The following is a 27,282-nucleotide window of genomic DNA, read 5'->3' as shown; positions in this document are numbered from 1 at the left end:
ACGCCACCTCGTGCTACCCACCTCCTTTATTACTGCTGTCCTAGTGGGGCTGACGTGGTCACCTTCCATTTGTATTGAATTTTTTATTTTGGGGAGCATTGTTTTGAAATTTACTCATAGCCTAATGTTAAAACTACATGGAAGAAAATAAAATTAAGTAAGAAAATATCCCCTCAAGGAAAGGTTACAACAGAATGACAGAGACAGAGAAGTGCCCCCTGCAAGGCAGGAGGGAAGAGCCCCCGAGCGAGCAGACGGCACTGTTGTACGTGGGACACTGCAGTGTTGCCTGTGGTACCATGACACTGGGGTCTGCGGCACCTGGCAGGGATGGAGCAAAGGACATCAGGCCTGCTTCTTCCCTCCTAATCTTCCTGCTCCCTTTAATTCACACATGACTTCCTGGATCTGTAAAGCAAAGCTCTTTTCCAAGTAAACCAACATGGCGACATCCATAACAAAGCTCCACATTCAAATGTCAGCCGACAAATGAAAATAGGTTTGTTATTCTTTCTCCTCAGGACAAACTCTACTGCCCAGCACTAATCTATCACCCAAAATGTAGCTGCTGTTGACCAGCTGAGGAGCTAAAATAAATTCCCCATTTCTGTCCCCCACTGGCCCCTCTAAGAGGGTGTCCAGGTGCTTCAGTGAAAGCCATGTTCACAAAAGTACAGCTCTGCTTTTCTAAAAGGTTATTATCAGTCTCCACCTTCAGGCAGAGGCACTTAAAGTGCCCCCGTCTGAGGACGGCCTCCTCTATTTTTAGCTTGAAAGATTCGAGGAATGCCTCAAATTATCCCTAACTTCTTGCTGTCTGTCCCCTCAGGCCAACTCAGCAGCTGGAGGTTTACCACCCACAAACTCCGGAAGCAGATACCAGCAAGGTGGATGTGTTAGGAGTCTCAGACAAGCCCAAGGCCTCGTAAAGAGAAACCAAAACACAGGAAGAAGGAGAAAAATGGCAATGGGGGCGGGGCGGTGGGTCAGAGAGGGGAGCAAGCAGTCCTGCTGGTAAAAGGCCTCGCAGGCTGCCCCGCTGCGTGGGCGGACACGGGCTGCTGGCCCTCGCAATCGTGCGCAAGGACAGGCCAAGGGAGGTGGTGTGTGGCCTGACTGGGGTTTACCCTGAGGGCCAGCTTGTCAACCCACACGTTTCTTGCAAAGAGTCTGAATGCATACATACACCAAGCACTGCCTGCAAACTGAAAGTCTTACACCGCTGTTTTCAAATAAGCCTGGATCGGTTGTCGATGATGAAACGCTTCTCATCTTGAGTAGTTCCTTTCTGACACTGACCACTTTTTCTAATCCCAGATGACTGAAGTACAACGATTACCACGTGGGTCTGCGAAGTTTTTCGTGTTAAGGCAGGGCTTTACTTTGGAAAGGTGTAAATCACCATCAAGTAGAAATTAACATGTTTAGGTTGTAGAAAAGGGAACCTTCCTACACTGTTGCTGGGAATGTAGTTTGGTGCAGGCATTATTGAAAACAGTAAGGAGATTCCTCAAGAAACTAAAAATAGACTTACCCTATGATCCAGCAATCCCACTCCTAGGCATATATCTGGAGAAAACTCTATTCCAAAACCTAATGTTCATAGCGGCACTATTTACAATAGCCAAGACATGGAAACAACCTAAATGTCCATTGACAGATGACTGGATAAAGAAGCTGTGCTATAATTATACAATGGAATACTACTCAGCCATAAGAAAGCTAAAATAACACCTTTGCAGCAACATGGATGGACCCGGAGATTGTCACACTAAGTGAAGTAAGCCAGACAGAGAAAGAAAAATACCATATCACTTATATGTGAAATCTAAAAAAAAAAAAAAAGGACATAAATGAACATATTTACAAAACAGAGACAGATTTACAAACATAGAAAACAAACTCATGGTTACCATGGGGGAGAGGAGGTGGGGAGGGATAAATTAGAAGTTCAGGATTTGCAGATACTAACCAATATATATAAAATAGATAAACAGCAACATTCCACTCTATAGCACAGGGAACTATATACAAGGCCAACTTGTAATGGCCTATAATGAAAAAGAATATGAAAAGGAATATATATATGTATAAATGAATCACTACGCTGTGCACCAGAAAATAACACATTATAAATCGACTAGACTTCATTTTTAAAAATTTGAAATATGTGCATATTTAGGTCCTAAATGCCCACCAATAGGGGACAGAAAAAAATAAACGATGTTGCAGCACAAGGTCAGCACACTATGGCCAGTGACCTGTCTTGGTGAATCAAGTCTTACTGGAACACAGCCAAACACGCCTGCATATTGTCTACGGCTGCTGTACCGTGCAGCTGGGACCAAGACTGTATAGCACGGAAAGCTTAAAATATTTACTATTTGTCCCTTTATAGAAAAAGTTGGTGGACTCCTGGTATAGCATATCATGAAATACACTGCGGCTACTTAAAAATAAAGTCAACACCAACTACATATATGAACAGGGAAAGATGTTCAAGCTATAATAATGAAGATGTTTTATTTCTAACTCTGACTCCTGAGGTGAGCGGGCCGGTTCACTTGTTTTTGCTGCCCCAGGAGAGGAATTAATTCGCGTTCTGGGGAAGGATGGAAACCTGGCAGGGAAAGCAGGAGGGCTCTGGGCAACAGACCCATGGGGCTGGGGCAGCCTAGCACAGTGAGGGGCCGTTGCTCCCCAACCTGAGCGCCCTGGTTTCTCTGCAAGGCTCTCCCCAGCCCCGCAGGCCGGCCAGGGGTCCCCCAGGCCAAAGACTGTCAAGGGCTGAGGAGGCAATACCCACCCCATTCCCACCCTGGTTCTGAAAAGGATAAAATATATATATATACTCTATAGTAAGTAAGGATCCAGGTCCAAATATGCCCGTGGCCTTGGGTCGGTCTCCCTACTCGGAGCCCCAGAATCAAGCAGGCGTCAGCAGACGCACAGCTGTGCCGGTGGGGCCGGGCCCCCCAGGGGAGAGGCCCACCCAGGAGAGACCCCAGGAGCCGAAATGGAAGCGCTGAGCAGGGGGCCAGTCCTTCTCCCCGAATTAGCAGTTGGGTAAGCCCTGCCTCAGGGACGCCACAGGCCAGGAGCTCGCTGAGGGGAACCGTGTCCTCCTGGAAACCCCGAGTGTCCCCGAATCCCCGAAGGCTCCTCCGACACCCACCTCAGCGCGTCCACACCGGGCAGGCACGCGGGCCCAGGAGCTGTGTCCACAGAGCAGGAACGAGGCCCTCGCTTCCGGGGTAGAAGCCTCGTCCGCCGGACCAGCCGACAGCGCCTGCGCGCTCCCGCCATCCTCGGGGAGGGGCCGCGCGCGGACCAGGCCCCTGCCCAGGTCGCGGGAGGAGGGACGGGCCAGCGACGTTTCTAATCGAGACTCTTACGTCGTCGCACCGCAGGGAGAACGAGGCCAACCCGTCTGCAGTCCCCTCAGGGAAACCTGCAGCCAAGCGGCCGACGCCCAGCAATGCTGGGGTGCGAGAAAGCGGGGAGCTGCCTTCTGCACGCGGGCGGACGCCAGCTGAGGTTGGAGGAACAGGTGTATGCTCGCGTCAGGACGGCAGGGGAAATTCTGGCCACAAACACACCACAGCTGTGAACCGTGTCCCTCCGAGTCAGGTGGAGGGGCATTTTCACTCCACCACGTCCTAAGTTTGTGATCTCGGGCCATTTCTTCACCTCTTTATTTGTAAAACAGGGCAGTTGTGAGGCTTCCATGAAACACTGCACATCAAGGCTGGAGCAGAGTGCTGTACTCAGTTAATATTAACGTTATGGAACCAAATTTTGGTCTGCTCACTTACACGCAGTGAAGCCAAGCTGCTGACACCGGGTTGTGGTGAAAGAAGGTGCAGTGTTTACTGCAGGCACCAGACAAGGAGTCTGGGTAGCTAGTGCTCAGCCCCAGCTCCCTGATGGGTTTCAGGGAATGGTTTTTAAAGACAGAGTGAGGGATGGGGGTTGTGGGCTCCATGATGAGCTGATGAACATTCTTCTGACTGGTTGGTGGTGAGATAATCAGGAGTCAACATCATCAGCCTTCTGGTTCCAACCAGTCTGGGGTCTACCTGCTTGTAGGCAGCATACAGTTAACTTCCACCTGGTGGGGGTTTCAGTAGCTGCAAAACAGCTCAAAGGACATGGCTCAGAATATTATCTAGAGCCCTTGAGGAGGAAGGAAAATCTTTGACTTTGTTTATTGGCTAAACTATCATTTTGTGTTGCTTGGCTGTTTTCCTTTTTGTTCCTGCATTTTCTCACTTCTCTGGTTAAATTTACTCTTTGGAACTTGGGGAAGGCCTAGGAAGCTAAAGTTTTTCTACAGACAAGAGGCAAGCAAAAGACATAGTGACAGGGGGTGGGGCTGTTTGTTCTGGGAAGACCCCACAGGGTCCTGCTCAGTGTCACCAATATTTAATAAATGTTACTATCACATGTTTTGACAATGTCCAGCTTCTATATTAAGCACGTATTTGTTTCTGTGATGTATGGTAACACATGCTCTGACCCTTCACAGTTAATTGGCAGGCATGAGAACACTGTGAAAAGTATAAATCCAGAGCCAAGATCTAAAAAGTACTAATTAGAGCACATTTTATATAAAAACCATACTCAGAGTCAAGTTGACAGACTGAAGTACATTTATTATTAGGAAAAAAAGGCAAAGACTCTTAACTCAAAATGACCAACTGAGCAAAACATTATCTCCTATTCCTCCTAATACCCGCATTTAAATAACAGAAAAGCAGCAGAATAAGAGCTATCCACCCCTCCAGCCCCCCAACAAAAAGATGGTAAAGGGGCATCGGCTGACAAGAGATTTAAACACATTCTGGAAAACTGTCAATGCGGGAGGACTGGAGAGGCTCCACATGTCTCCTGTTTAACGACATCAGCCTAATTTTCCATGCACAGAAATCTGTCAGCCAGCACTGGACGGTCCCTCTCATGATCTAAGCCCTGGTCCTGACAGCAGTGAGGCAGAAAACAGGAGGGGCAGCACCACTTGGGCCTCTGCCTGATGCAGGTGCTGGCTCCTCAGCCCTTCTGCTGGGTCAGAGCACGAGGGACCCCCTTTCCAGCCCCACAATCTCATTTTCAGATGGAAAATCAAGGATGAAAACTTCAAAGTGAGCCGCTTTAGCTCAGAGCAGCTGGGGGTGGAGCCCGGCTGGGACCCAGGACTTCGGTGCGCCCCTCCCATTCCCCTTTCCAAAGCCACCCACCGCCACAGGCCCCAACCCCTAAACCTGCAGCATCAGAGCATAAAACAGCACGACTTCTTGCCCTTTTACAGCTGCTGAGTCAGATGAGAAGCAGGACACCCAACAGAAGACCACACACAGAGCCCCGGGCCAACTCCTGGCCCCTCACAGCCTCCTCTCCTGTTACAGTTGATACTTTCCTCAGACTGCTTCCTCCAGGGCTGTTTACTCTGAGAGCACCTGAAATGCCGTCAGGACAGCACACCCATCCTCACCTGCAGGTACTCTCCAACGTCCCGAGCAGCCAGCACGCCACCCCGCAAACAAAGAAAAAGCAGAATAGGATTAAGTATATAATTGTTTAATAAAAACTCTTCATTGACTGTAAATAATTCTATATAAAATAAACTTTATTTTAAAAATGTTTAAGAAGTCACACCCAGCACAGGAGGTGATCAGATGCAACTGGGTGAGGTTACGTAAAAGCTGTTTGCAAACTGCTTAGGATCTCAGCAGAGGCCTGGAGAATCTTCAGCTCTTCTGTCCACAGCGTTTCTACCAAAGTTAATTGGTTTATCAAAGCCGATTCTTCATCTTTCATATGAGAAACCTGGAAGTTATTATTTTTATTTTTTTAGTGTAGTAAAATATACATAAACATGAAATTTAACATTCTGACCATTTTTAAATGGACAACTCAGTGGCACTAAGGACATTCACAACGTTATATAACCATCACCAGTATCCCATCCCCAGAACTTTTTCACCATCCCAAACAGAAACTCTGTACCCACTGAACATAGCTCCCTACTTCCCCTTCCCCAAGCCCCTGGTAACCTCTCTTCTACTTTCAGCCCCTATAAATCTGCCTATTCCAGGTATCTCATATAAGCAGAATCATACAAAATTTGTCTTTTAGTGCTCTGGTTTATTTCACTTAGTACAATATCTGCAAAGTTCATTAAAATTAGTTTTTAATCCCAGTAATGTCTTCATTCAAATAAGCTGATTCTTCATTTAATTAACAAATCACTAAATGAAAAGGAAAGAGTGCCTTAAAAATTTACTACCAAGAATTCATGCAATAACTTTACCTATTAAAAGGTATAGATACATGTTAACAGTCAAAAATCACAGAGATTCAAATATATGTATGTATATGCATGACTGGGACATTGTGCTGTACACCAGAAACCGACACATTGTAACTGACGGTACTTCAATTAAAAAATTTTTCATTTTTAAAAAATTAAAATGAAAAAAACACAGAGATTATGTCAACATCCATTTATTAAGGCATTAACAGCACCCTAATAAGGTGGACTATCCTTATCCAACAAGCACAAAAGAACTTCTTAATCAAAACACCTCTTTAAGAAGAGAATGCAATATTCCAGAAGCATACCTTTTGGAGCACAGCATTAGTCTCCTCTATGAAATAATGACATATTTTCTGGGCTATGTCCAAACTTGTCTTCTCATTTGTATCTGAAATTATTTCCCCAAGAAGTACTTTTTTCCAGCATGTACTAGAATCAAAATATTCAGTAAGATCATTTCAGCAGGTTCTCAAAAAATAAAGAAGGCATTTCCACTTCAACACAATGCACATTCTCGTCTCCTATTTTTTTCAGAAACATAGTAACTCATTCCATCAGCACATTTCCTCAAAGCTCCCACCACATGTGGTTCTTGTGTTGAAGCAGACAAGGTATTTAAGAAAGAAGAGGGAACCCTGAGGATAAGAAGAGAAGGGCCTGGTGCTCCTGGCAGGGACTGAGTGACAGCATCACAATCCTGTGTCTGGCACGTAAGTCAGCAGAGTCACATGCCCTGGTCACGGGACTAGAACAGGGGACAGACAAGGGGGTGAGTCCACAGCCAAAGGACTAAAGACCAAAGAGCAAAGGCAGCAGTTTTCCTTTTCTGCAAGCGAGTCTTTCCCAAAAAATGGCAAACTGAACAGGACATGTTCCACAAAGTAAAATGCTCTGCACATGGAAGGAGGGATCTACAGTGAAGCCTTTCTCTCCATGCAGGTCATTCCAATTTTATACTAAAAAAGTCTGTAGGAAATGGGGTTCAGTGGGCTGGGGGGGCCAATTCTCTGCAGGCAGAAGAGGGCAGGCATCTGGGGGTAGGCAAGAGGGAGCCACAGCGCGATGCCGAGTCAGAAGGCAGCCAAGCCAAATCTACAGTCTGGGGAGAAGCACCAACCAGGGAGGCGGGCAGGGAGGAGGCACAGAGTCTGGATGCAGAGAATCTGGACACGGAAGTGGTTGAGGAGGGAAAGGCCAGGGGTTGGCCACACCATCCGAGTAGAGGTCACAGGGAAATTCAGAACAGTCTACGGCCAAACCACCCTGAATTTACCCAGTCTCATCTGATCTCGGAAGCAAAAGCAGGGTATGGCCTGGTGAGTACTCAGATGGGAGACCACCTGGGAATACCAGGTGCTGTAGGCTTTAAACAAAAAAAAAGAAAGAAAGAAAAGAAATTCAGAACATCAGACAAGCCACACAGGAAGTCAAGTCTTAGAAGTCTTTAGTTTTAGAGACGATGGTGGCAACCCCAGAACAGAGGGGTTCTCAGGAAAAGAAGTAAGGAAAGACATTAGTCTGTGCCGGGCACAGTGTTCTACGTGCAACCACTATCTGTTTTAATCTTCACAACTGCCTAACAAAGAAAGCACTGTTATACCCACGGTAGACACAAAGAAACTGAGAATCCACAACAGTGAAGAACTCACCCTAAGTGACAAAGCTAATGAGAGGGAGAAACAGCATCACACACCCATCAGGCAGAATCCCAAACACATGCTTTCCCTGCCACACCACTCCAGACAGTCAGGAACAACTCAATGGGAAGAAAAGAGGCCTCGGGGGGACCTCTGGCAAACATCCAGTAGTTTTAATTTGAGGTTGACGTGTCTGAAAAGGATTCATACCTTTTCCCAAGAAGGATTTAAAGAAGCTGACGTGGCTACACATGAGATAAAATAAAATGTAAGATGAACAGAGAGAGAAAAGAAGACAAAGGGAAGATGAGAGCAGGAAAGATGAGGTACAGCCAGCAAAGAGTCAGTGACAAACTGCATGCCTTAAAATGCTGCACACTTGGATGGACCACAGATCTGCCTCTGAGTTTTCTAGCGAGCAATAATCTGATCTGAAACGTATCAGATACAGAAACCACAGTGTCTGTTACACAAAAACACACCGCCTGCTGAGAAGAGACACAACTATTTTTCGTGCTGAGACCGGGCAGTAGTTTTTCTCCCTGAGTCCCTGCAAAAAAAGGAAGCAAGCAATGTCATCAACAGTGACGTCACAGGCAGGACTGAATGGGCACCAACTACTTCTAGGCATTATCACATCTAATCTCCCCAACAGCTGGAGGATGGGGTTCGACCACCTTCAGGAAGTCCTCCCTGAGCTTTCACTAAGTCGTAGGCATTATTCCCCCAACTCCCTGACCAGAACCCAGGCTGCAGGAGCTCTAGGGCTGGGCAGTGCTCAGCTCTATGTGCTGATGGTCCTTCCCACGCTGAGGGGAGGACCGACAGCCTCTCGGGAATGCTAAGGAGCCTGACCAGGATGCACATCTCCACCAGGGGCTCTTCCACCTGCCAGCCCCATGGAAACTTCCAGGCCTCTCCCTGAGCAGGGGTCAGGGTGGTGCCTGTGGTCAGGAGCTCTGTTTGTTCCCGGGAAAAACCCACCTACTCAAGAGACTCTCCTCTGCACACGGCCAATGCCCATACTTTCCAAAGTGTTTACCCTGAATGACGAGCTGCAGGTCACCAGGGGGAAATATCTGAGTACAGACCAGTTCTCAGGACCATGTACTCTGATTATGACTAAAATCAGAGTTCCAAAAACAGTGGAAACAGAAGAGACACACAAGATGGGCAAGCTACATCAAGAATAAGCAACCCCAGTATTCAATGGCATTCCTTTCTTCTCTGAAGTTGGGCATTTGAATGTAAGCCAAAAAAAGCCAAAGTTATGTCCAAATAGTTCATGACCAACACACACGGAACTTACAATTCTTCAGCTTCCAGACATAACAGCTTAAGAGCTGTGAGTAATCGCCAAGACGGTCCATCCCAGCCAAACGTCAAATTTCTAAAGTAGGAAAACGAATCTGTCACTTGGTACATCTTTAGACCATGGCAAATGGCTAAAAAGCCAAACACTTTTTAAAAAGGCCACTAAACGTTACCACCATCTTAGTCACAAAGACAAGAGAGAAAAATAAGTCTGCAAATACTCAAGAATAAAGCCTGAGTAACAAAAGGTTCTTTGTGTTAAGAAAAAAAGGAAAACACTATTTTTATTGGGTAAGAAGCTGAACTTGGATAAGGGGACCAGGCTGAGATGAATGATGAAGAATCTAGATTATCCTGAGGCTCAAACGGTGGCCACCATGCTAGCTGGCTCTCACACCCCTGCTGTGTTGTTTAGATAATTTTATCTCTAGAAGAAAATTTGAAAGGAAGGGTCTCAAATCCCATTTATTGCATTTGGCGCAGAATCGCCCAGGCACCCCCACCCCAAGAGCCCATTGCTGGGTGACCGACAGCCAACCTGAGCTGCAGTAGCCCAACGCCACACACACCTATCAATCCAGACGGGGCTCTGCTGGAACCATAATTTAATATTTCAAGCGTATATCTTATGTCCCCAAAAAAGTGTCCTGACAGGCATCTCACACTCCTCGTGTGCCCCATAACAACCATCACAATGGACTGCACATAAGTCCTCAATAAACAGCTACCTGTCACCTGATATGGGTCAGGAGGTAGCTCACATCTATGTAAGGAAACCCTAACCCTCCATTTTTTTCATCAAAATTCCTTAGAGTGAGAAGCACTTACTCTATAAAGTCATGATCCTTTAAAATGGAAATCTTTTTGTTCATCTGCTTATCTGTCGATGGAAGATATTTAACAAGGGTATCTACATAAAAAAAGAAAAAATCAGCCTGAGATTTGGGGTATAATTCAGACCGTTCCTTCTCAGCTCACCTTCTTGCCGGTCAGCAATCAAGGCACGTGTAAACAATTTTACCTAATTCACACCCAAAAAAAAGAAATCTATTCTTCAAGTCCAACTCAATGAGAGCATCATTCAGCCCTTGAAAAGCTACAATTCCAAGGCAGGGGACAAGACACCCACTGCCTCAGCTCCCACTCCCACTAAGCAAACCAACCGGCAGAATCAGGGAGTGAAGACACCAGCAGGACGGCTGGGAAGTCACGGCCACTGTGCAAAGTACAGGCCCTGTGCAAACAGATGTTTCCAAGATCAAGTTTTTAAAAGTCAGAATTCAAAACTCTCTGAGTATTAGTAATTGTAATCATAAGCAACTGAAAATGGATATGTAAAAATTAACAAAGTTCTTTGGGATAGTAGGGTAAGGAGGGATTTCCTCTTTTAAATTTCTTCTTGTATTTATTTTTTAAATGCAAAAAATAACTAAAGTGTAAGTTTTGTTCAAATTATTTAATAAATCAGCATTTCACGGTCAATACGAAAGTTATTTCAATAACACGAGGCTAATCTCAAAGCTCTCTTTCTAAGGGGCCAGCAAGACCCAGTTTTCACTTTTCTATTTCATTTTGAGAAACAACATTATTTCTCTGCCTATAGGATAGAGCAGTAACTCCTTGACCAAGTTTCTATTTCCACTAGAACTCATATTAAAACTATTATACAGTCAGTAAATCTCTAACCATTTCTTCAATGCCTAGAAAACTGTTTCTCTGCTGCTTCAAAAGAAAGGGGGAAGAAACCAGCCCTCTGGGTACTACTTTTAATACTGTATTTGGAGTTTTCATAGCATAAACTTGATAGGCAAGTCATTACTTTAGAAAGAGTAATACGAATGATGACGGTGGGTAACAAAAGACCCGGAATTGAACCCACGCTTTATCACAGCATTAACCAAACAAGAACTGGCTACCACCACACTTCTCCTGTGATCCGTGCGGTGCCTTACGCACAGTGGGTGCATAAGAAATATGTTTCATTTGCTGCTCTCTAATCCTATTCTGTCTGTAGTGACAGTGTCTCGGTACAAAAACTTCCGTTTCTTTCCGTCTGTTAATACTCTAATTCCCCTAGCAGTCCTCCTCATCTTCCATTCTATGGTCTGCCCTGATGCATAATAATTTTCTCAGTTCTTATCCTCAATATCGAGCAAAGCTTTGTTGTTTTCACTTCCACACTGAAATTACATGGTCAATAAAAATTAGCTTCGCCTTACCTAGGAGAAAATACGATATGCATTTTAAGAGTTTGCCATTTTTATAAAAACTTAACCACAGATGGGGAAGAAAAACTGTATCATCTTAGTGATAAAATGATACAAAGTTAATTCTAACCTTCTGAGACATAAACACAAGCATGAGGGTTACGGACAGGAACAAATCCATACTCCAGGAGCAGACGGTGGTTATCGTGAGGACCATAGCAGATGAAGACCTCTTCGTGTTTTCTACAGCTTGTAGCCGTTCTAATTTCATAACAGCGAGTTTCCTCATTAAATGCTGCTTTTACCTAGAAAGGAAAATTGTAGAAGAGTTTTTTAAAGCAAGGTAGAAAACTAAACAGATTGAGTGATGGTATAAATTTACGCCCGATGCAGCTTTCAAGCACTCGTGGGGAAATGATCTCCATGCAGAAAAAATGCCACGTCCGCACATCCGCCTCTTTTATTGGCCTCGACTTCGCCCCATCAGTGAGAGAGGGAGTCCCACCTGAGGGCTCTGATGGCCGGACACGTGACACCTGACAACGGACAGTTGAGTGACAGCAGTTGTAGGTCACACGTACAGCCCAGGGTAGAGGGGAGGACATGGCAGGCCATAGGAGGGCTGCGCTCAAGAGAAGAGTGACCAGCAGGGGCCACGGGAAGCAGGCTTGAAGGAACAAGAGGTGACCCCTGGTTCCTGTGGGAAGATGTGATTTGCTTGTTTGAATAGTTTCGAGGGCTGGCAGGGAGGTGAAATCCATCAGATGGAGGACCAGGTGGCATGCACCTAGTCCAGCTGACAGGGCAACTAGCCAGGTGGGAAGCCTTGCCCGCTGGGAAATACCCAGTGACAGCAGAGGAACTCACAGTCAGGGCTCTGGGGCCCTGCGAGGCCCAAAGATACCAAGGCCGCACGTGAAATTCCAGGTCCTACAATACACAGCCCTTGGGCAGCACGGTATTGGTGGATACCGTCACATGGATTTAGTGACGGTTTTGTTAGTTAAGAGACATAGAGGAAAAGACAAAGAAGACCTAACTGCTCCCACAACAAGGAGTGGGTGCAAGCACCAGGGCCTCCTTACTAAACAGCAAATCCCAGCGAGATAGAACTCCTTCCTTGCAGCACCAGATTAGGGCCACGGTTTGGAGTGTTATGTCAAAAGCCAGCCGTGGCGCACCTTCCACCAGGGGTTGGCAATCTTTTCCCATAAAAGGCCAGAGAGTAAGCATTTTAGGCTTTGCAGGGGCCCTGGGACCACATGCCCACAGGCTACACTCAGCTGTGAAAGCACTGGTTTAGAAAAAATGCACTAACAGCTGGATAAAAATAAAGTCACACCCATGGGGACTGAGTCCCTGTGTCCAGCACCCTATGTACTGCAACCCCTGACTTTATTTCATCAACATCAGCCACAGAAACACCCATCTAACTTCAGGCTCCTCTGCTTAATTTTGTTAGAGATGCAGCTTTCTACAAAAGTAACGAGCGGACAGGCAAGGAGATGGCCCTAGCCGAAGAAAGCAGTAGGGTCTCCCCACGCTCTCCTCTCACAGGCACGTGGTTAACCAGATGGCTTTGACCTTCATGTGGGTCGTGAAGAGGACAGTGTGAGTGCGGGTCCCCGCCAGTGTGCCTCCCAGCACACCCTGAACAGGTTATGGGTTAGCTGATACACAGACATCCACTGCCCCAAAGCCAGACCTTGACCCCACTGTGTCCTGCAGATACAATCACCTCCTTAATGTGCCAGAGGGGAGATCTCTGACTCCCAAAGCAGGACTCCTTAATGATGTCCCACAAATATCCATCCATTCAGAAAATATTTAGCAAACGCCTACTAGGTGTCAGGCCGTGGGGTTACAGAAAGGAACAAGGCAAGGTCCCCATCCTCTAAGACTGCAGAGCGCCCGGCGGAAGGAGTGAGTCTGTCAGTGATCACAGCAAGGGTCAATCCTGACAGCGATGCCACCACGTGACACAGGGAAAGGGACAGGAAAGCAAGCGAGACTTTACTCCCATGTATGGAAAGAGGAAGGGGGCCGCTGCACCATGGCCGGGGGTGGGGGATCAGGTCGGGGGAGCTGCTGGTTCAGGCCATCCAGGGAATACAGCACCAGGCTCTGTGGGCGTGGAGAGCAGAAGGGGAAAACAGGGCAAAGGAACAAAGCCCTGGGAGGAAGGACGGGAGCACACCTGACGGCGGGAGGTTGACCAGCGGCACCTTTCCCTGGGGTTTCGCTTACGATTCCACGTCACAGGTTCTACACGTTAGAGTCCCTCCTACTGAAACAGAACACGGGTCCCCTTGTTAGCGGCTCACCTGGACGCGGGGGCTGTGGTTCAGCAGATCCAGGTAGGGGGCGAGCGCGTAGGTGTCTGGCTCTGCAGAAAGGCAGGGCCTCGGCGGGCGCTTCATGTACACAGCCCTGGTGTTGACGGTGCACCAAGCCCACAGGAGGGCGCTGTGGCTAAAGATGCTCTCGACAGCCTGGGAAAACAGAGGCTGCAGGGAAGAGAAAAAGCCTCTGGAGGAGGTAAAGAACTCCCGCACATGGGTTCTCTGCTCTCTGGCCTTTGCTTTCAGAGGTCTGGGAAGAAGATTCACCACTTCCGGCTCCAAACAAACAGGGCAGGTGTAGGCCTCTGGTAACACCTCCAGGTAAGGCTTCCAGGGCGACTGATTCCCAGCATGCTTTTCTGAAACCAGAAAGGCGCACAGAGCCAGCAGGGGAGACGGAGGAGGCTGCCACCTTTTCAAATGAAAAGCCAGAGATTAAAGGGATTATTTTCATTCAAAATATGGAGTAAGCAAAAGATACAGACATCTAGTGCCTAGTTCTGCCCCCAGAGGGACTGTGGCCAAGCTGGCAGTACACTCCAAGTTTACTTACTGCACCCAAGAGAGGGCCTTCCTTCCTCAAGGCCTCCCTCCCTGGACCGCACCCCAGTACAAATGCTGTGAACAAGTCACAGTGATACAAGAACGGCTTCAACTAACCCAAGTTCCAGCTTTGTTGGCAAGAGATTCTTTTTCGAAAAACCTCTTTGCTTCCAACTTGGTTCTTCAGTTTTAAAGCTTCTGCTGAAGTCCACGTGTTTCTCTTGGTTAAGGGTATAAAACTTGGGAGGGCGGGGGGCAATTGGTGGAAAGAACCTAGAAGTGACCCCTCCAACACAGTAACCACTGGGTACATATGGCTATTTCAATTTTAATTTTTTTAATTAAATAATATTGAAAATTCAATTCCTCAGTCAAACAAGCCACATTTCAAGTGCTCATCAGCTACATGTGGCTGGCTAGTGGCTACCACACTGGACACTGCAAAGTGAAACATTTCAATCACTGCACAAAGTTCTATTGTACGATACTAACCTAGGCAGACATCTGAATATGCTCATTATATACTTGTTACAGTTCTAAAGCTCTTGTCTTAAATTTATCCATCCTATTGCAAATTATACACTGCAGTATTTTTGTTACCAATAAAAAGATCTCATGTTGCATGAATGTATTCAGAAAGGTTTTCATTAATCCTTCAAAGTACAGATTCCATGCATTCTATCCAAAATTTCAGAAGGATACAGAAAATGTTAATACTATGAGCACCCTTGCCTTTACTCAGGCCAATGAAAATACATCAGCCCTCTTACCAAAGTAAGCCAGGGGGAAAAGGGTCCAGAACTTACTCTGGATTGAGAAACAATACAATCTTTCAACCCTTCTAATTTAGAAACCCCTTATGCTGAGAATCTCACTCGCTCTGTTCTCAGAAGTCCCCCAAAACGGAGGCCCGCTGTAAAAGAAGCCAGAAAATAGTTCTCAGCTCCCACATTGACCTCCTCTCTTCTATGCCAAATAAAACCAACTCTTTCATACTGTCAACAGCTCTTCATAGCTAAAAGAAATTTCAAGTAAGTACAATAAGGGTAAAAATTAAAAAGGGTAAATAACATTCGTCAGAACCTACTCTGATGGAGGACAGTACCATGAGTCAAGGCACTCAGTCATCATTTATGTCTATTATCCCATTTAATCCTCATTTTCTAGTAAGGTTAGATCAGGATTCAAACTCACGTCCCAGGCAGCCTACTAAAAACCTTAAAAATGCAGTTTACAGTGAATTAAGAACCAATTTCACATAACAGAGTAAACCTTTCAAATCACTTCAGATACTGATCAGCTATACACAGGGACTGTGTTCTAACGAACCATGTCTTGGATGATATATTTGCCAATGACAGAGACTTCAAAGGAGAAGCACTTGTCCCAGATGAGCAGGTGTGCAGTCACTTACTTAGCAATGTACGCCCCTAAGTAGCTTCTAATCACGGTGTCTGTGGTCAGCAGGCAACTCTCAGGCAACGAGATAATCATCTGTCCCGCCTTACCAAAAAGAAAGTGAAGTTTAGAACATCCATACTTTGGGAAGGACCTGTGTGAGTCTGTTAAAGGCCCTGATTGCACAATCATCTACTAAGAACGCAGGAGAGCCCAACCACAGACCACCAGAGACTGGCTCCCCAGCCTCTGAGTCAGCAGATGCAGGCAAGGCCACTCCCACGCCAGGTACCACCCCAACAAGACACCCATCACCAGTCAACCTTTCACCAGAGAGGAACATGTAAATACTCTGACAACTCAAATCATATTGTTCCTTCATGTTCTTAGGCCAGGAAATAGTATGACCTACAGGCAACAGACAGAAACTACTCAAAAAAATTCTTCCAGGGAAATCCACGTGTCCAGGATTTGTTCCCAGCAACGGCCTGCCCCCCATACAACCTGCGCCAACTAGCTGAAGACAGGGCAGCCCACCCAGCATCAGGGTCTCATTTTACCACCTGCAAAAGCATAATTTTCAGTTTCTCCCACGGAGATAGAAACATAGAAAGAAAAATTAAGATGTCAAGGAATAGACACCAGAAACAAATCAAGCACTCAGAAGCCAAACATAAGGGATCCTGCTTTTTATCATAACTGACATCTAATTTCGTTAAAAATCTCAGCCAAAAATCCTCTGGGTTCAATCTCTGGTCTCCTCATTTGCAAACAAGGACTGAGCTGGGATGACCACTACAATCCCTTCCTGCTCCGGGATCCCATGACTTTCCGATTCAAAAAACGGCCATTTCATAAAATGTCCTATACCTTGACTGGGGTAAATTTCTTCATCGTCAAAACTCATCAAACTGGACACAATATCTGTGCATTTCACGATGTGTAAAATATGTCTGAATCTTCAAAAAGTCTTAACAAAAAAGCCACATTTGAAAGTACTGGTAAAGCAACTGCCAATTATCATTTCATGATCCAAATAAAAACCACACACAGTCACTGCTCTATTCACGAGAGGTATATTTCTCCTCCCCAAATTCTGCTACAGAATAAAGTCATATACCTCCCCTCAAAAACCAAAATATTGCACAACGTGAAGTACTTAATACTACCGAACTGTATACTTAAAAATGGTTAAGGTAATAAATTCTATGTTATGTATATTTTACAAATTAAAATGTTTAATAAAAAAAACTAAAATAGCATAACCGAATTACCACACTGAAAGCTACCACTCTTTAGGCTAAACATACGTACATAGCTGGATTTTATATAAATTAAGGAATTAAAAATAATTAATTTTTTGAATAATAAATTAAAATAATTAAAAATAAATTAAGGATCTAATTTCTAGCTCTAAAAAAATTGTACATCAGGTGTCCTTTAAATAGCACAGAAGAACTAAAAGAGACCTTGGGGCGCATCTGCGTCATTGACCTCCTCGCTTACCGGGTGAGGAAACAAGCCCAGAGGCTTAGGAGCCTTGCTCGGCGGAAGGCAATCCCAGGAAAGGCTCGAGGGCCTCCTCCCGCTGCTTGCTGGGTGGCTGGGCTCCACTTACTACATGATGCTCAGATGTGAGCAGCTCCCCCTCCACCCCACCCCCAACACATTTAAAATATGATCAGATTTACAAAACTTCTTGTGCCAGACTGCTGACTGCCTACCCAAATGGGCCCTCTCTCCTCCTCCACCCTAACGCGACCCCATCTGAAGGGCATGGTGCTTCCGCAGCCGGCTGGGGCTGTGCACCTGGTTGCCGGTAGATGAGACAGAGCTGGAATTTCCTGGATGAGAGGAAGTGTGCCCTTCTTCACCCCCTTGCTCTGTCCTGCTGCTCAAGCTCTGGGAGCTCCAGCCTGGACTTGAGGGTGCGGGGCTCCCTCTAAGGATGTGCACAGAGATGGGTGGAGTCCCTGCGACCCCCACACCAGCCAGGTCTGCCTATCCAGGCTTGTTTACACCACAGCAAAGTAAACTTCCGCTCTGTTACTCTGGATTTGTCTCATTAATGCAGCAAGATTTAATTCTAACTGACAGAACTATACTCAAAAAAAAAAATCCTGTATGTCTAAAATATTTTTACTTCATGTGATCTGAACCACAAAAATTAAGCAGCAAAATCTACTTTGGGTTTGAAGAAAGAAACTCTCACCTGTAGGGATGTTTTGCTCATCAGGCCTCTTCCTGTACCTAGGAATGCAAAGAAAGAAAAAGGGTAAATCCTACTCTATCTTAAGATCTTAAAGACACTGTTTTGAATAAAAAGATGTGGATGAACTTCAAAATTACAGTAAGCCAAAGCTGGGAGTCTCGAATCCTTTGACTCCCAGGGGAAACAGAGGATTAAGAGGTTGTTCTGGAAAACGTCCCGACCTCCTTTCCGGCTTATAATCTTTGAAAGGCAAAGTCAGCTTCAGTGTTGGCATCTAAAGATTGTCAACTTTATACAGATCTGCTGCTGGGTCTCTTACAGGAAACTTTAAGCTGGACCCTCCCCCGGGGGGCCTACCTACCCCACCAGCTGGGGTTGAGGCTTCCTCCTCATGCCCACCCAACCTCAGAGGCTGGACCCTCAGGCCACTTTTACCCACTACCAGACCCAGCTTTCCCCAGTAGTGATCTCCAGTCTTTGACTGACTGCCTAGTAAAGCCCACTCAGGTCCCACAAAGCCTGCTGACCACACCCACCCCTCCCCAACCAGGCAACCCATTAGCCACGCTCTCTTTGAAAGGATGAGCTCAACAGGGTAGGTCCAGGGCCAGCTGCTCCCTGCAAGCCAGGGCCTTGGCCAGAGCAGTTACAACAGAACCTTCACCAGCTGTACTGTCAACGCCACCGACATGCAGAAGTTCACCCCTCCCACGCCCAAGGCTGCCCTCCTACTGCACCGTCGGATATGGTTTTCTGGCAGGCAGAGGTCCAGTATGACCTACAATTATTACAGGGAGTCTCTACTCCTCAAATTCATAGTTCTTGACTTTCTTCTCTCGGCTGGGAGGGAATACAATTCTGCAAAGATCAGTGCCTGCGGGACCAATGGGAGCTCCTGGTTCTTGGAGAGAGTGCCCGCCTCCAGTCCTGAATCAGGTGTCTGGCGAGTTTGATTTGATGAGTCATCTCCCCACCTAGAAGCATACAGTCTGCTCAAACACAAGGTTTTGGTTTAAAGAACTTATTTAATTTCTTCTCTGTGTCCCATGATGGAGTTAATCAGCCCAGTGGGTCAGAACCCTTTCTGAAACCAATTACTAAAGGGAGGGTTTTTCTCTGCGGGATCATCCTTTAAAAAATTCATGTGCTAATTTATGTGGAAATTTCTCTCTGAACAGATATGAGAAGAACTTAGCATATGGAATAAATCTGGAAGATACCTATATGTCTATAATATAATGCTCAACAGACAGAAAACAGATCACAGTAATCTGCACCTGCTAAGGCAAGGTGGGAAGAGGCCATTAGGATCTTACAAAAGTAAAGCTTATTACAGACTTCTCACTGCCTTATGATTCTGCTATCTGGGAGGATTTGGCCAGTGCTTTTGGCCAGTGCTTTTCCTTTTGTTAAAAGGAAATACTCAGCCAGTTCCCAAAGCATAAATCAGGTCAGAGTCTAGAGACTGAATCTTGCCTGCAACTTAGGAGCCTTGCCCTGCCCTCCGCAAACTAAGATTAATTCCCTAGAATCCTGTACACTTTGTCAGACTGCCATAAACATTGCCTCCAATCACACTCTGATTAAGAGCTAGAGATACAGGAAGCACTTAGGGAAGGTGTTGTGGACTAAATGTTTGTTTCCCCCAAATTCAAATGTTGATTTCTTAACCCCCAATGCAATGGTATTAGAAGGTGGGCTTATGGTAAGTGACTCGGTCATAGGGTACAGCCCTCATGAATGGGATTTAGTGCCTATACGAGAAGAGAGAGGAGAGCCTGCTCCATCTCCCAGCTCTCCACCACATGAGGACACAAGAAGACAGCAATTTACAAAGCAAGAATCGGTCCTCACCAGATGCTGAATCTGCCCGGACCATGATCTTGGACTTCCCAGCCTCCAGAACTGTGAGTGAGAAATTGTTTAAGCCACCAGCCTATGACAATTTGTCACAGCAGCTCAAGCTAAGACAGGATGCTCCTTGCCCCCAGAACTGTAAGCACTGGGTTCTGAAAAGCACTGGGTTCTGACCACTGCCGAACCACTTTGCTTTAGCTCCTCCATGACCACGAATCTGGAGACGGGCCCAGAGAAAGCTGTTTCCACTTTTAAAACTGGTAACTTTTCACTGCTCCAAATTATAGACAGATTACTTACTTTCAGGCATTCCATTTAAACCACATGCCAATTCCTGCTTAATGATTTTAGATCTACCCTTCTTAAGGCAAAGTGACATCCACGCAAAGAGCAGGCAGGCCTTAGGCACAGCGAGTCCTCTCCTGACACAATTTCCTCTTGGTCATCTCATTAAAAACTCCATCTAGCAGATACTGACCACCATATATAAAACAGATGAACAACAAGTTCCTACTGTATAGCACAGGGAACTATATTCACTACTTTGTGGTAACCTATAACGAAAAAGAACATGAAAAGGAGTATATGTATCTACATGTATGACTGAACTATTGTGCTGCACACCAGAAACTGACACAGTATTAACTGTCTATACTTCAAGGAGAAAAAAAAAGAAAGAGCTCCATCCAGTAAAATGTAAAAGTATGGTTTTTACTTACTGTTTCTTGACACACAGAAACAGAAAGTTAAACACTCTGTCAGAGGCTGACAAATACAGTTCACCACCATAAAGTACAATCATAAAATCATATAGCTCTGTTTGGTATCCTCATCCCCGCCTTCGTCTTATTTGTCTACTCTCATTTCTCTTTTTTTAACTTTTAATTTCATTTCACCATTTTGGAATTTCTCTCCACGAGCCACGTTAACTCATTTTTAGAAAAAGGTAACGATTAAGTAAATATTACAGCTACAAGGCAAGAAGCCTAACACGCAACAGAAGATGTGCTCCCAGAGAGAACACAGCCCACGTGCAAGAATCACCCCCACTTTCCCATCACCTGTGCCCACGTCTCTCACGTGCGAGCTGAATGCCAGACCTCACCTGGAAAACGAGCAGGTATTAAATTTGCATCTTCAAACTTCCTATCTTTCAGCCACTTCTTAAGCTCTATAAATTCAGGCTTGTAGCTCTCATTCACTAATCAAGAGCGGAAAGAAAAACTGATGATTAAAATCACTATATAATTAGCGTTTCACCGTATAAAATCACAATATAATTCCTTTTCACCATTTAAAAAGTAAATCTCTGATGAACCGTCTCAGTCATATAATAAATGGGAATAAATTTTAAAACATGCACAATTAATGTAAAGTAAAATAGAAAAACCATATGACCACCTCAAAGATGCGGGAAAAGTGTTTAATAAAAGCTAACATTTATTCCTGATAAATACTCGCAGCAAACAAGGAAAAAAGGGAACTTTCTCAATCTGATAAAAAATTTCTAACAAAAAACCTACAGATGACATATTCAATGATGAAAAACTAAGTGCCTTCCCTCCAAAATCAGGAACAAGACAAGGATGTCTGTTCCCCCCACTTCTGCTCAACACTGCACTAGTGGTTCTAGCCAGTGCAATAAGGAAAGAAAAATAAATAAAAGGCATCTATTATGAGTTGAATTGTGTATCCTAAAATTCATATGATGAAGTCCTAATCCTCCGTACCTCAGAATATGACCTTATGTAGAGACAGGGTCTTTACAGAGGTAATCAAGTTACAATGATGTCATCAGAAGGGACCCTGATGCAGTATGATTGGTGTCTTTATAAAAAGGGAAAATTTAGGCACAGGCATAAACAGAAGGAAGATGACAAAGGAACAAAGGGAGAAGAAGCCAAAAAGAGAGGCTTAAAACAGACCCCTCTCTTACAGCTCTCAGAAGGAACCAATCCTGCTGACACATGCTTCATAGATAAACCCTAAGGGCATTTCAATAATTTTCAATAAATGAAATAAGATGTTCACAAAAAGACAAATGCTGTATCATTCCACTTATATGAGGTATCCAGAATAGTCAAGTTCATGGGACAAAAAGTAGAATGGTAGCTGCCAGGGGCTGGGGGGAGTGGGGCATGTGGGGTTATTATTTAATGAGTATAGAGTTCCTCAAGAATTCTGAAGACTGGCTGCACAACAATCTAAATGTACTTAACATTATTGAACTACACTTTCAAATTGTTAAAATGGTAAATTTTATGTTACGTATACCTTAATACAATTAAAACTAAAAAATTTTTAAAGCTCTTAAATGAATAACCTAAGCAAATGGAGAGATACATCTTGTGTACGGGTTGGAAGATTCAGTATTGCTAAGAAGTTAAATCTCCCCAAACTAATCTATAGATTCAATACAATCCTAAAGGAAATTCAAGCAGGCATTTTTGGAGAAATTGACAAGATGATTCAACTATTCACATGGAAATGCAAAGGACCTAGAATAGCCAAAACCACTTTGAAAAACTGAGTTCAAAACTTATTACTATAAAGCTACAATAACTAAGATTGTGTGATACTGTTACCAAGACAAAGAAGTCAATGGAACAGAAAAGGCAATCAATGGAGAAAGGATAGTTTTTTCAAGAAATATTGCTTGGAACAGTTGGATCTCCATAAGCAAAAGAAATGAACTTTATCATATCTTATACAATTTACAAAAAACAATTCAAACTGAATCATAGACTTATAACACTAAAAATACAGTTACCCTATGATCCAGCAATTCCACTCCTGGGCATATATCCAGAGAAAATTCTAAATCAAAAGGATACATGCAGGGGGAGGGTATAGGTCAAGTGGTAGAGTGTATGCTTAACATGCACGAGGTCCTGGGGGTTCAATCCCCAGTAACTCCTCTAAAACTAAGTAAACCGAATTACCTATCCCCCCACTGCCAAAATAAAATTAAATTAAAAAACAAAAGGATACATGTACCCCAATATTCATAGCAGCACTATTAACAATAGCCAAGACACGGAAGTAACCTAAATGTCCATCGACAGATGACTGGATAAAGATATATCTATATAGAAATAGATTTGTGGAATACTACTCAGCCATTAAAAAGAATGAAATAATGACATTTGCATAGATGGACCAAGAGATTATCATACCAAGTGAAGTCAGAGAAAGACAAACATCATATGATATCACTTATATGTGGAATCTAAAAAATGATACAAATGAACTTATTTACAAAATAGAAACAGACTCACAGACACAGAAAACAAACTTATAGTTACCAAAGGGGAAAGGGAGGAGAGAGAGAAACTAGGAGTTTGGGAGTAGCAAATACAAAATACTATATATAAAACAGATAAACAACAGGTTCCTACTGTTTAGCACAGGGAACTATATGTAATATCTTGTAATGACCTATAATGAAAAAGAATATATATATATGTATGTATAACTGAATCACTATGCTGTACAGCTGAAACTAACACAATATTGTAAATCAAGGATAATTCAATTTAAAACATAATAATAATAATTACAAAAATGCACACTATATGATTAAATAAAACCATAAAACACAGACAAATCAATAGTGATAGAAAGCAGATCAGTGGTGGGCTGGGCATGGGGGGAGAGAAGGTTCAAAAGGGGCAAGATGAAAAGATCACAAAGGGAAACAAGGAAACTTCTTGGGGAGATGAATGTTCATTATCTTAATTGGGGTAATGGCTCCCTGAGCGCATACATATGTCAAAATTTATCAAATTATACACTTTAAATATGTGACATTCATTCTATGTCAATTATACCTCAATAAAGCTGTTTTCTAAAAAATGCATGATCCAAAACACAAAGCTCCCAAAATATTTTATCACAACTTAGAGAACATATTTTACAGTATGAGTATTTAATCAATGAGCATTTAATAAGCAACTACTACACACAGCACTATGTTAATCACCGTGGAGAACATTCAACATATTCTCCATCCTCAATAAGTTAACATTTTAGTTGAGAAACAAGACTTCCACGAAAAACAACTGGAAAACCAGTAGGTCTTAAAGAATAAGATCCAATATGCACAACAGCAGAGTGACAGCAGTGAGAAAAGGAAATGGCATGACCAAACATAAGACCTCAACTCAGTGAGAGAGAAACTGAACAAGCAAGGAGAAGGGAAAAAGGAAATGGGGGGGCGTGCTCAGAAAGTGGTGAGCAGAGAACATAACTTCCAACACACGGAGTGGCAGGGTGGAGCCAGGTACCAAATGAGCTGATGTCAGGCAGGAGCTGGGATAGCAGACAACAGGGAGTAAGAATTCCTGGAGGCCCCTAAGCCAAAAAGGAAAGGAGACACCAGTCCCTTATCAAAGTGAGACTGACAGCCCCAAATGGAACAACCAGCAGGGAAGAAAAACAAGGATGTGGTAAACCAGCAAAGAGCCAGCTGAAATCACCCCTGGGTGGAACACAGAAGGAAAAGTTTACTGAAGAAAGGCCAGGTGAGGGGTGGGAGCGGGTATCACTCAGTGGTACAGCGTGTGCATTGTGTGCACGAGGCCCTGGGTTCAATCCCCACTACCTCCATTAAGCGGAAATAAGTAAAAAAAGAAGGAAAGGCAGGTGAGAATTAGTAGAACCTGGGCTACAGAAGGCAAAGGATAGTCAAAGATTACCTCGAATGGTGCTGCCATGCTTGGGGTCAGCTAGGAGTGTTATTAACTTTTACCAAAAGTAACAACTGCATTTATGTACTACTTTCTAGTTGGCCAAGCACTTTGACTAGTTTCAGACTAAGTAACACTGAACTTGAAATGATAAATTTATCTCCAAACATTGATATCCCATAGGTAGTTAGAGGTTAGGAGAGAGACGAGGACCGGAAACAGAAACCTGGGAGTCAGCCCCAGTGAAGACATAGTTGAATTAAGATATCCATATTCCCACAATACAAGGGCACTATTAAAAAGAGTATTCTTTAAGAAGTGTTCTCTTTCAACATTGCCCATGTGCCTTTGGGAAAAGCTACGTGTGTCTGTTAAAGCCAATCAACAAACGATCCCTTTTTTCACCACAAACTATACCTCTGCTAGATTCGGGGTTTCTCAAGAGTTTTCTTCTTCTGATCCGGCTTGTTCTGCCTCCTCTTTTCTTCATACTAAAATTGCAGTTTGTTTAATTGCCCAATCTAAAATAAAAAGCATTTTCTTTGCCTTCCTTTCCAGTTGTATGATAATCACTGTTCTCTGTACCTATAGGGATTTAAACATACAAACGTGTATTAGTTGGTAAACCATCTCTCAGAAGCGTTTTCTGTACAAATTGTCTATACCGTGAGCTAAATCATGACCCCTGGTGCAGTAACTGAGTGCCCATTATCTTGGTCTCTCTAAAACAGTTTTATCTTGAGGTCCTACTAAATGTTGATTAATCATGGAAATCCTCATAACTCATTTCTTAATTGTGTGCTTTGGTGACGTACACATCTCAATGCAAATCAACACTTACTGCATCAACCTAAATGTACTTTGAATATAAGTAGCCATGAAACCCCCATCTGCTATGAAAAAAGAAAATCCTCCCTCAGTGTAAAGTAAATAAAAGTTTGTTCTTAAAGCCAAGATCCTGAACTAAATTTAATTAAACAAGCAGTTTGCCAAAGATTTGGGAGAAAATGAGAGCCAAGGGAGCAGATAAAGCACAGAGATAATTATAAAACCTAAAATGACTATTAGTTTCTACATGTGTCTTTCTTGGAAGCATAAAATTCACTAAATACACGGGCATAATACACGTAATAAAGTATTATGAAGCCATTAACAGGAAATAGGTGCTAAGAGGTAAAAATGTCCAAGGGGTATTTAAGCGAAAAGATAAAGTTGCAGAACAAAAATTCAATGATCCTTTACGGGTTTGCTTTTGAACACATTATATATGTTTATAAAACAAGAGGATTTAAGGAAGATATTCAAAAATGTGCAAGGGGAAATGGCTTTTACCTTTACTTTGTATTCTCCTATTCTGTGACTTACATATGTATGAGTACATAAGTACCATAATATGAATACTATTTATGCGCATACATGTGCGTTTTAACCATACAGTTGTTTTGAAAAACTGTTACTAAAAACTACCAGACAGAAATGAGTAACAGGAACTCCAGGCCCTGCCACTATCCCACTCCAGCACTGGAAGGTTCAACGATCCACCCCAAGTTGGCTGCGCGCGGGTCCCGGGTCCGACAAGCCAGCCTTGCACGTGGAGCCAGGGTGGCAGCTCGGCTAGCGGCACTGACTGCCCTCGCTTCGCAGTCCTCAGACCCCGGAGACACCCTCTGCACCTCCCCGCACCCCCGCCGCATTCCGGCCGCTGCCGGAGAGGCCTCAGACCCCGCAGGTTACAAACCCCCGGCCTGAAGCTCCTTCGCGTCCCCGGAGCGCCTCCACAGCGGCTTCTCCGGCCGACATCTGCCAAGTGAACGACTCCCAGATGATGAAGGCCTTAATATAATGCGCAGCATCATGCCAGGACTGGTGGGAGTACGCTATCCGAACTCGGTTCACCTTTTCACACCAAAAAATAAAACAGAAGGGGCACAAGCCGCTCCTGTTACCTGGGCAACGGGAGGCCCGCCCCGGAAGTCGCCAGGGCTCAGGGAGGCACAGCTCCAAGACGGCGGCGTCAGTAGGTGGGCTCAGGTCACGTGGAGACGCAAGCCAGCACGCTGGTTTTTCGCAAGTTAAAGAAGTGCACCCAAGCAGCAGAGGGACAGGCTGAGCTCCGTCAGGCCCGCCTCGAGTCCCCTCTGACCCACGTCCTCAGTCGCCAGGCGGAGCTGTCGCTCTGCAGCGGGCCTCTGTCCCACCCCCCCGCCACAATCCCAGCCCCCAACACCCACACACCGGCGTGCGCATGCGCACTGTTTTCCGGAGCCGCCAAAGTGAGCCGAGGTCTGGCTACTCCCAACCGCGGAGCTGAGGGTTAAAAAAAAAAAAAAAAAAAAACAGTGGCCTGTGTAAAGATAATCTGCGCTCTAAAAAGTGGACCTACGGAGTCTTTCCTACCGTAGTTCCAGGCTAGGAACCGCCAAGTGCACGCGTCCCAGGCCTGACCCCAAGGGCAGACCCCACCCCGCCCAACTTCCGTCTCGCCCTCTGGCCTAGCAAGCCTGGGCCATTCCCCGCTTCTTGGCTGACTTTGCCTCGGCCCTCTGCCCTCGCCTCTCCTCGGGGCGGGGCTCGGCCTCGCCCAATTGCTGGGCAGCCCAGCCCCACTTAACCCTGCTGGCCCTCTTGCCCTAGCTGTCAGAGGATCAGCTTTACAGGAGAATTCCAATTGGCTATGATTCAACTCCTCCCTGCAGGAGGTTGGTTTCTGCCCCCTCCTACCCCCCCCCCCACCCGACCTTGATTATTGACTTACTTCCAAAAGAGCC

General features: G+C 44.8%; 1 protein-coding gene and 1 pseudogene across 12 annotated transcripts; one reads left to right on the top strand and one right to left on the bottom strand.

Annotated features, from left to right (window-relative positions):
- Positions 1–5,605: 5,605 nt before the first annotated feature.
- SETD4 (SET domain containing 4) lies at positions 5,606–27,035 on the bottom strand. Of its 12 annotated transcripts, none has more exons than XM_074358332.1 (11): positions 26,912–27,035; positions 24,932–25,099; positions 20,932–21,027; positions 17,970–18,007; positions 15,774–15,862; positions 13,799–14,228; positions 11,605–11,779; positions 10,096–10,177; positions 9,263–9,343; positions 6,622–6,745; positions 5,606–5,826 (listed from the first exon to the last, which is right to left on the bottom strand). In XM_074358332.1, exons 2-11 carry the CDS (start codon positions 25,002–25,004, stop codon positions 5,692–5,694), a joined length of 1,323 nt encoding a protein of 440 aa, XP_074214433.1. In that variant the 5' UTR covers positions 25,005–25,099; positions 26,912–27,035; the 3' UTR covers positions 5,606–5,691. The 12 variants fall into 12 exon arrangements, 10 of the variants coding, with proteins under 10 accessions (XP_074214433.1, XP_074214223.1, XP_074214284.1 ...); XM_074358122.1 differs by lacking the exon at positions 26,912–27,035 and adding an exon at positions 26,461–26,721; XM_074358183.1 differs by lacking the exon at positions 26,912–27,035 and adding an exon at positions 26,237–26,454.
- Positions 7,562–7,681, top strand: LOC123617353 (5S ribosomal RNA; annotated as a pseudogene).
- Positions 27,036–27,282: the final 247 nt, after the last annotated feature.

Source organism: Camelus bactrianus, chromosome 1, assembly GCF_048773025.1.
Source record: "Camelus bactrianus isolate YW-2024 breed Bactrian camel chromosome 1, ASM4877302v1, whole genome shotgun sequence".
Lineage (NCBI taxonomy): Eukaryota > Metazoa > Chordata > Mammalia > Artiodactyla > Camelidae > Camelus > Camelus bactrianus.
This window is presented reverse-complemented; position numbering and strand designations above follow the sequence as displayed.

Excerpts from the sequence above, each read along its gene's own strand:
- SETD4 (XM_074358332.1), bottom strand. The coding sequence starts at position 25,004 with ATGAAGAAAAGAGGAGGCAGAACAAGCCGGATCAGAAGAAGAAAACTC. Across the intron at positions 21,028-24,931 it reads AAACCCCGAATCTAGCAGAG|TGAATGAGAGCTACAAGCCT; the intron begins GTATAGTTTGTG and ends GCTCTTGATTAG. Across the intron at positions 10,178-11,604 it reads TTGTGTTTATGTCTCAGAAG|ATACCCTTGTTAAATATCTT; the intron begins GTTAGAATTAAC and ends TTTTTTATGTAG.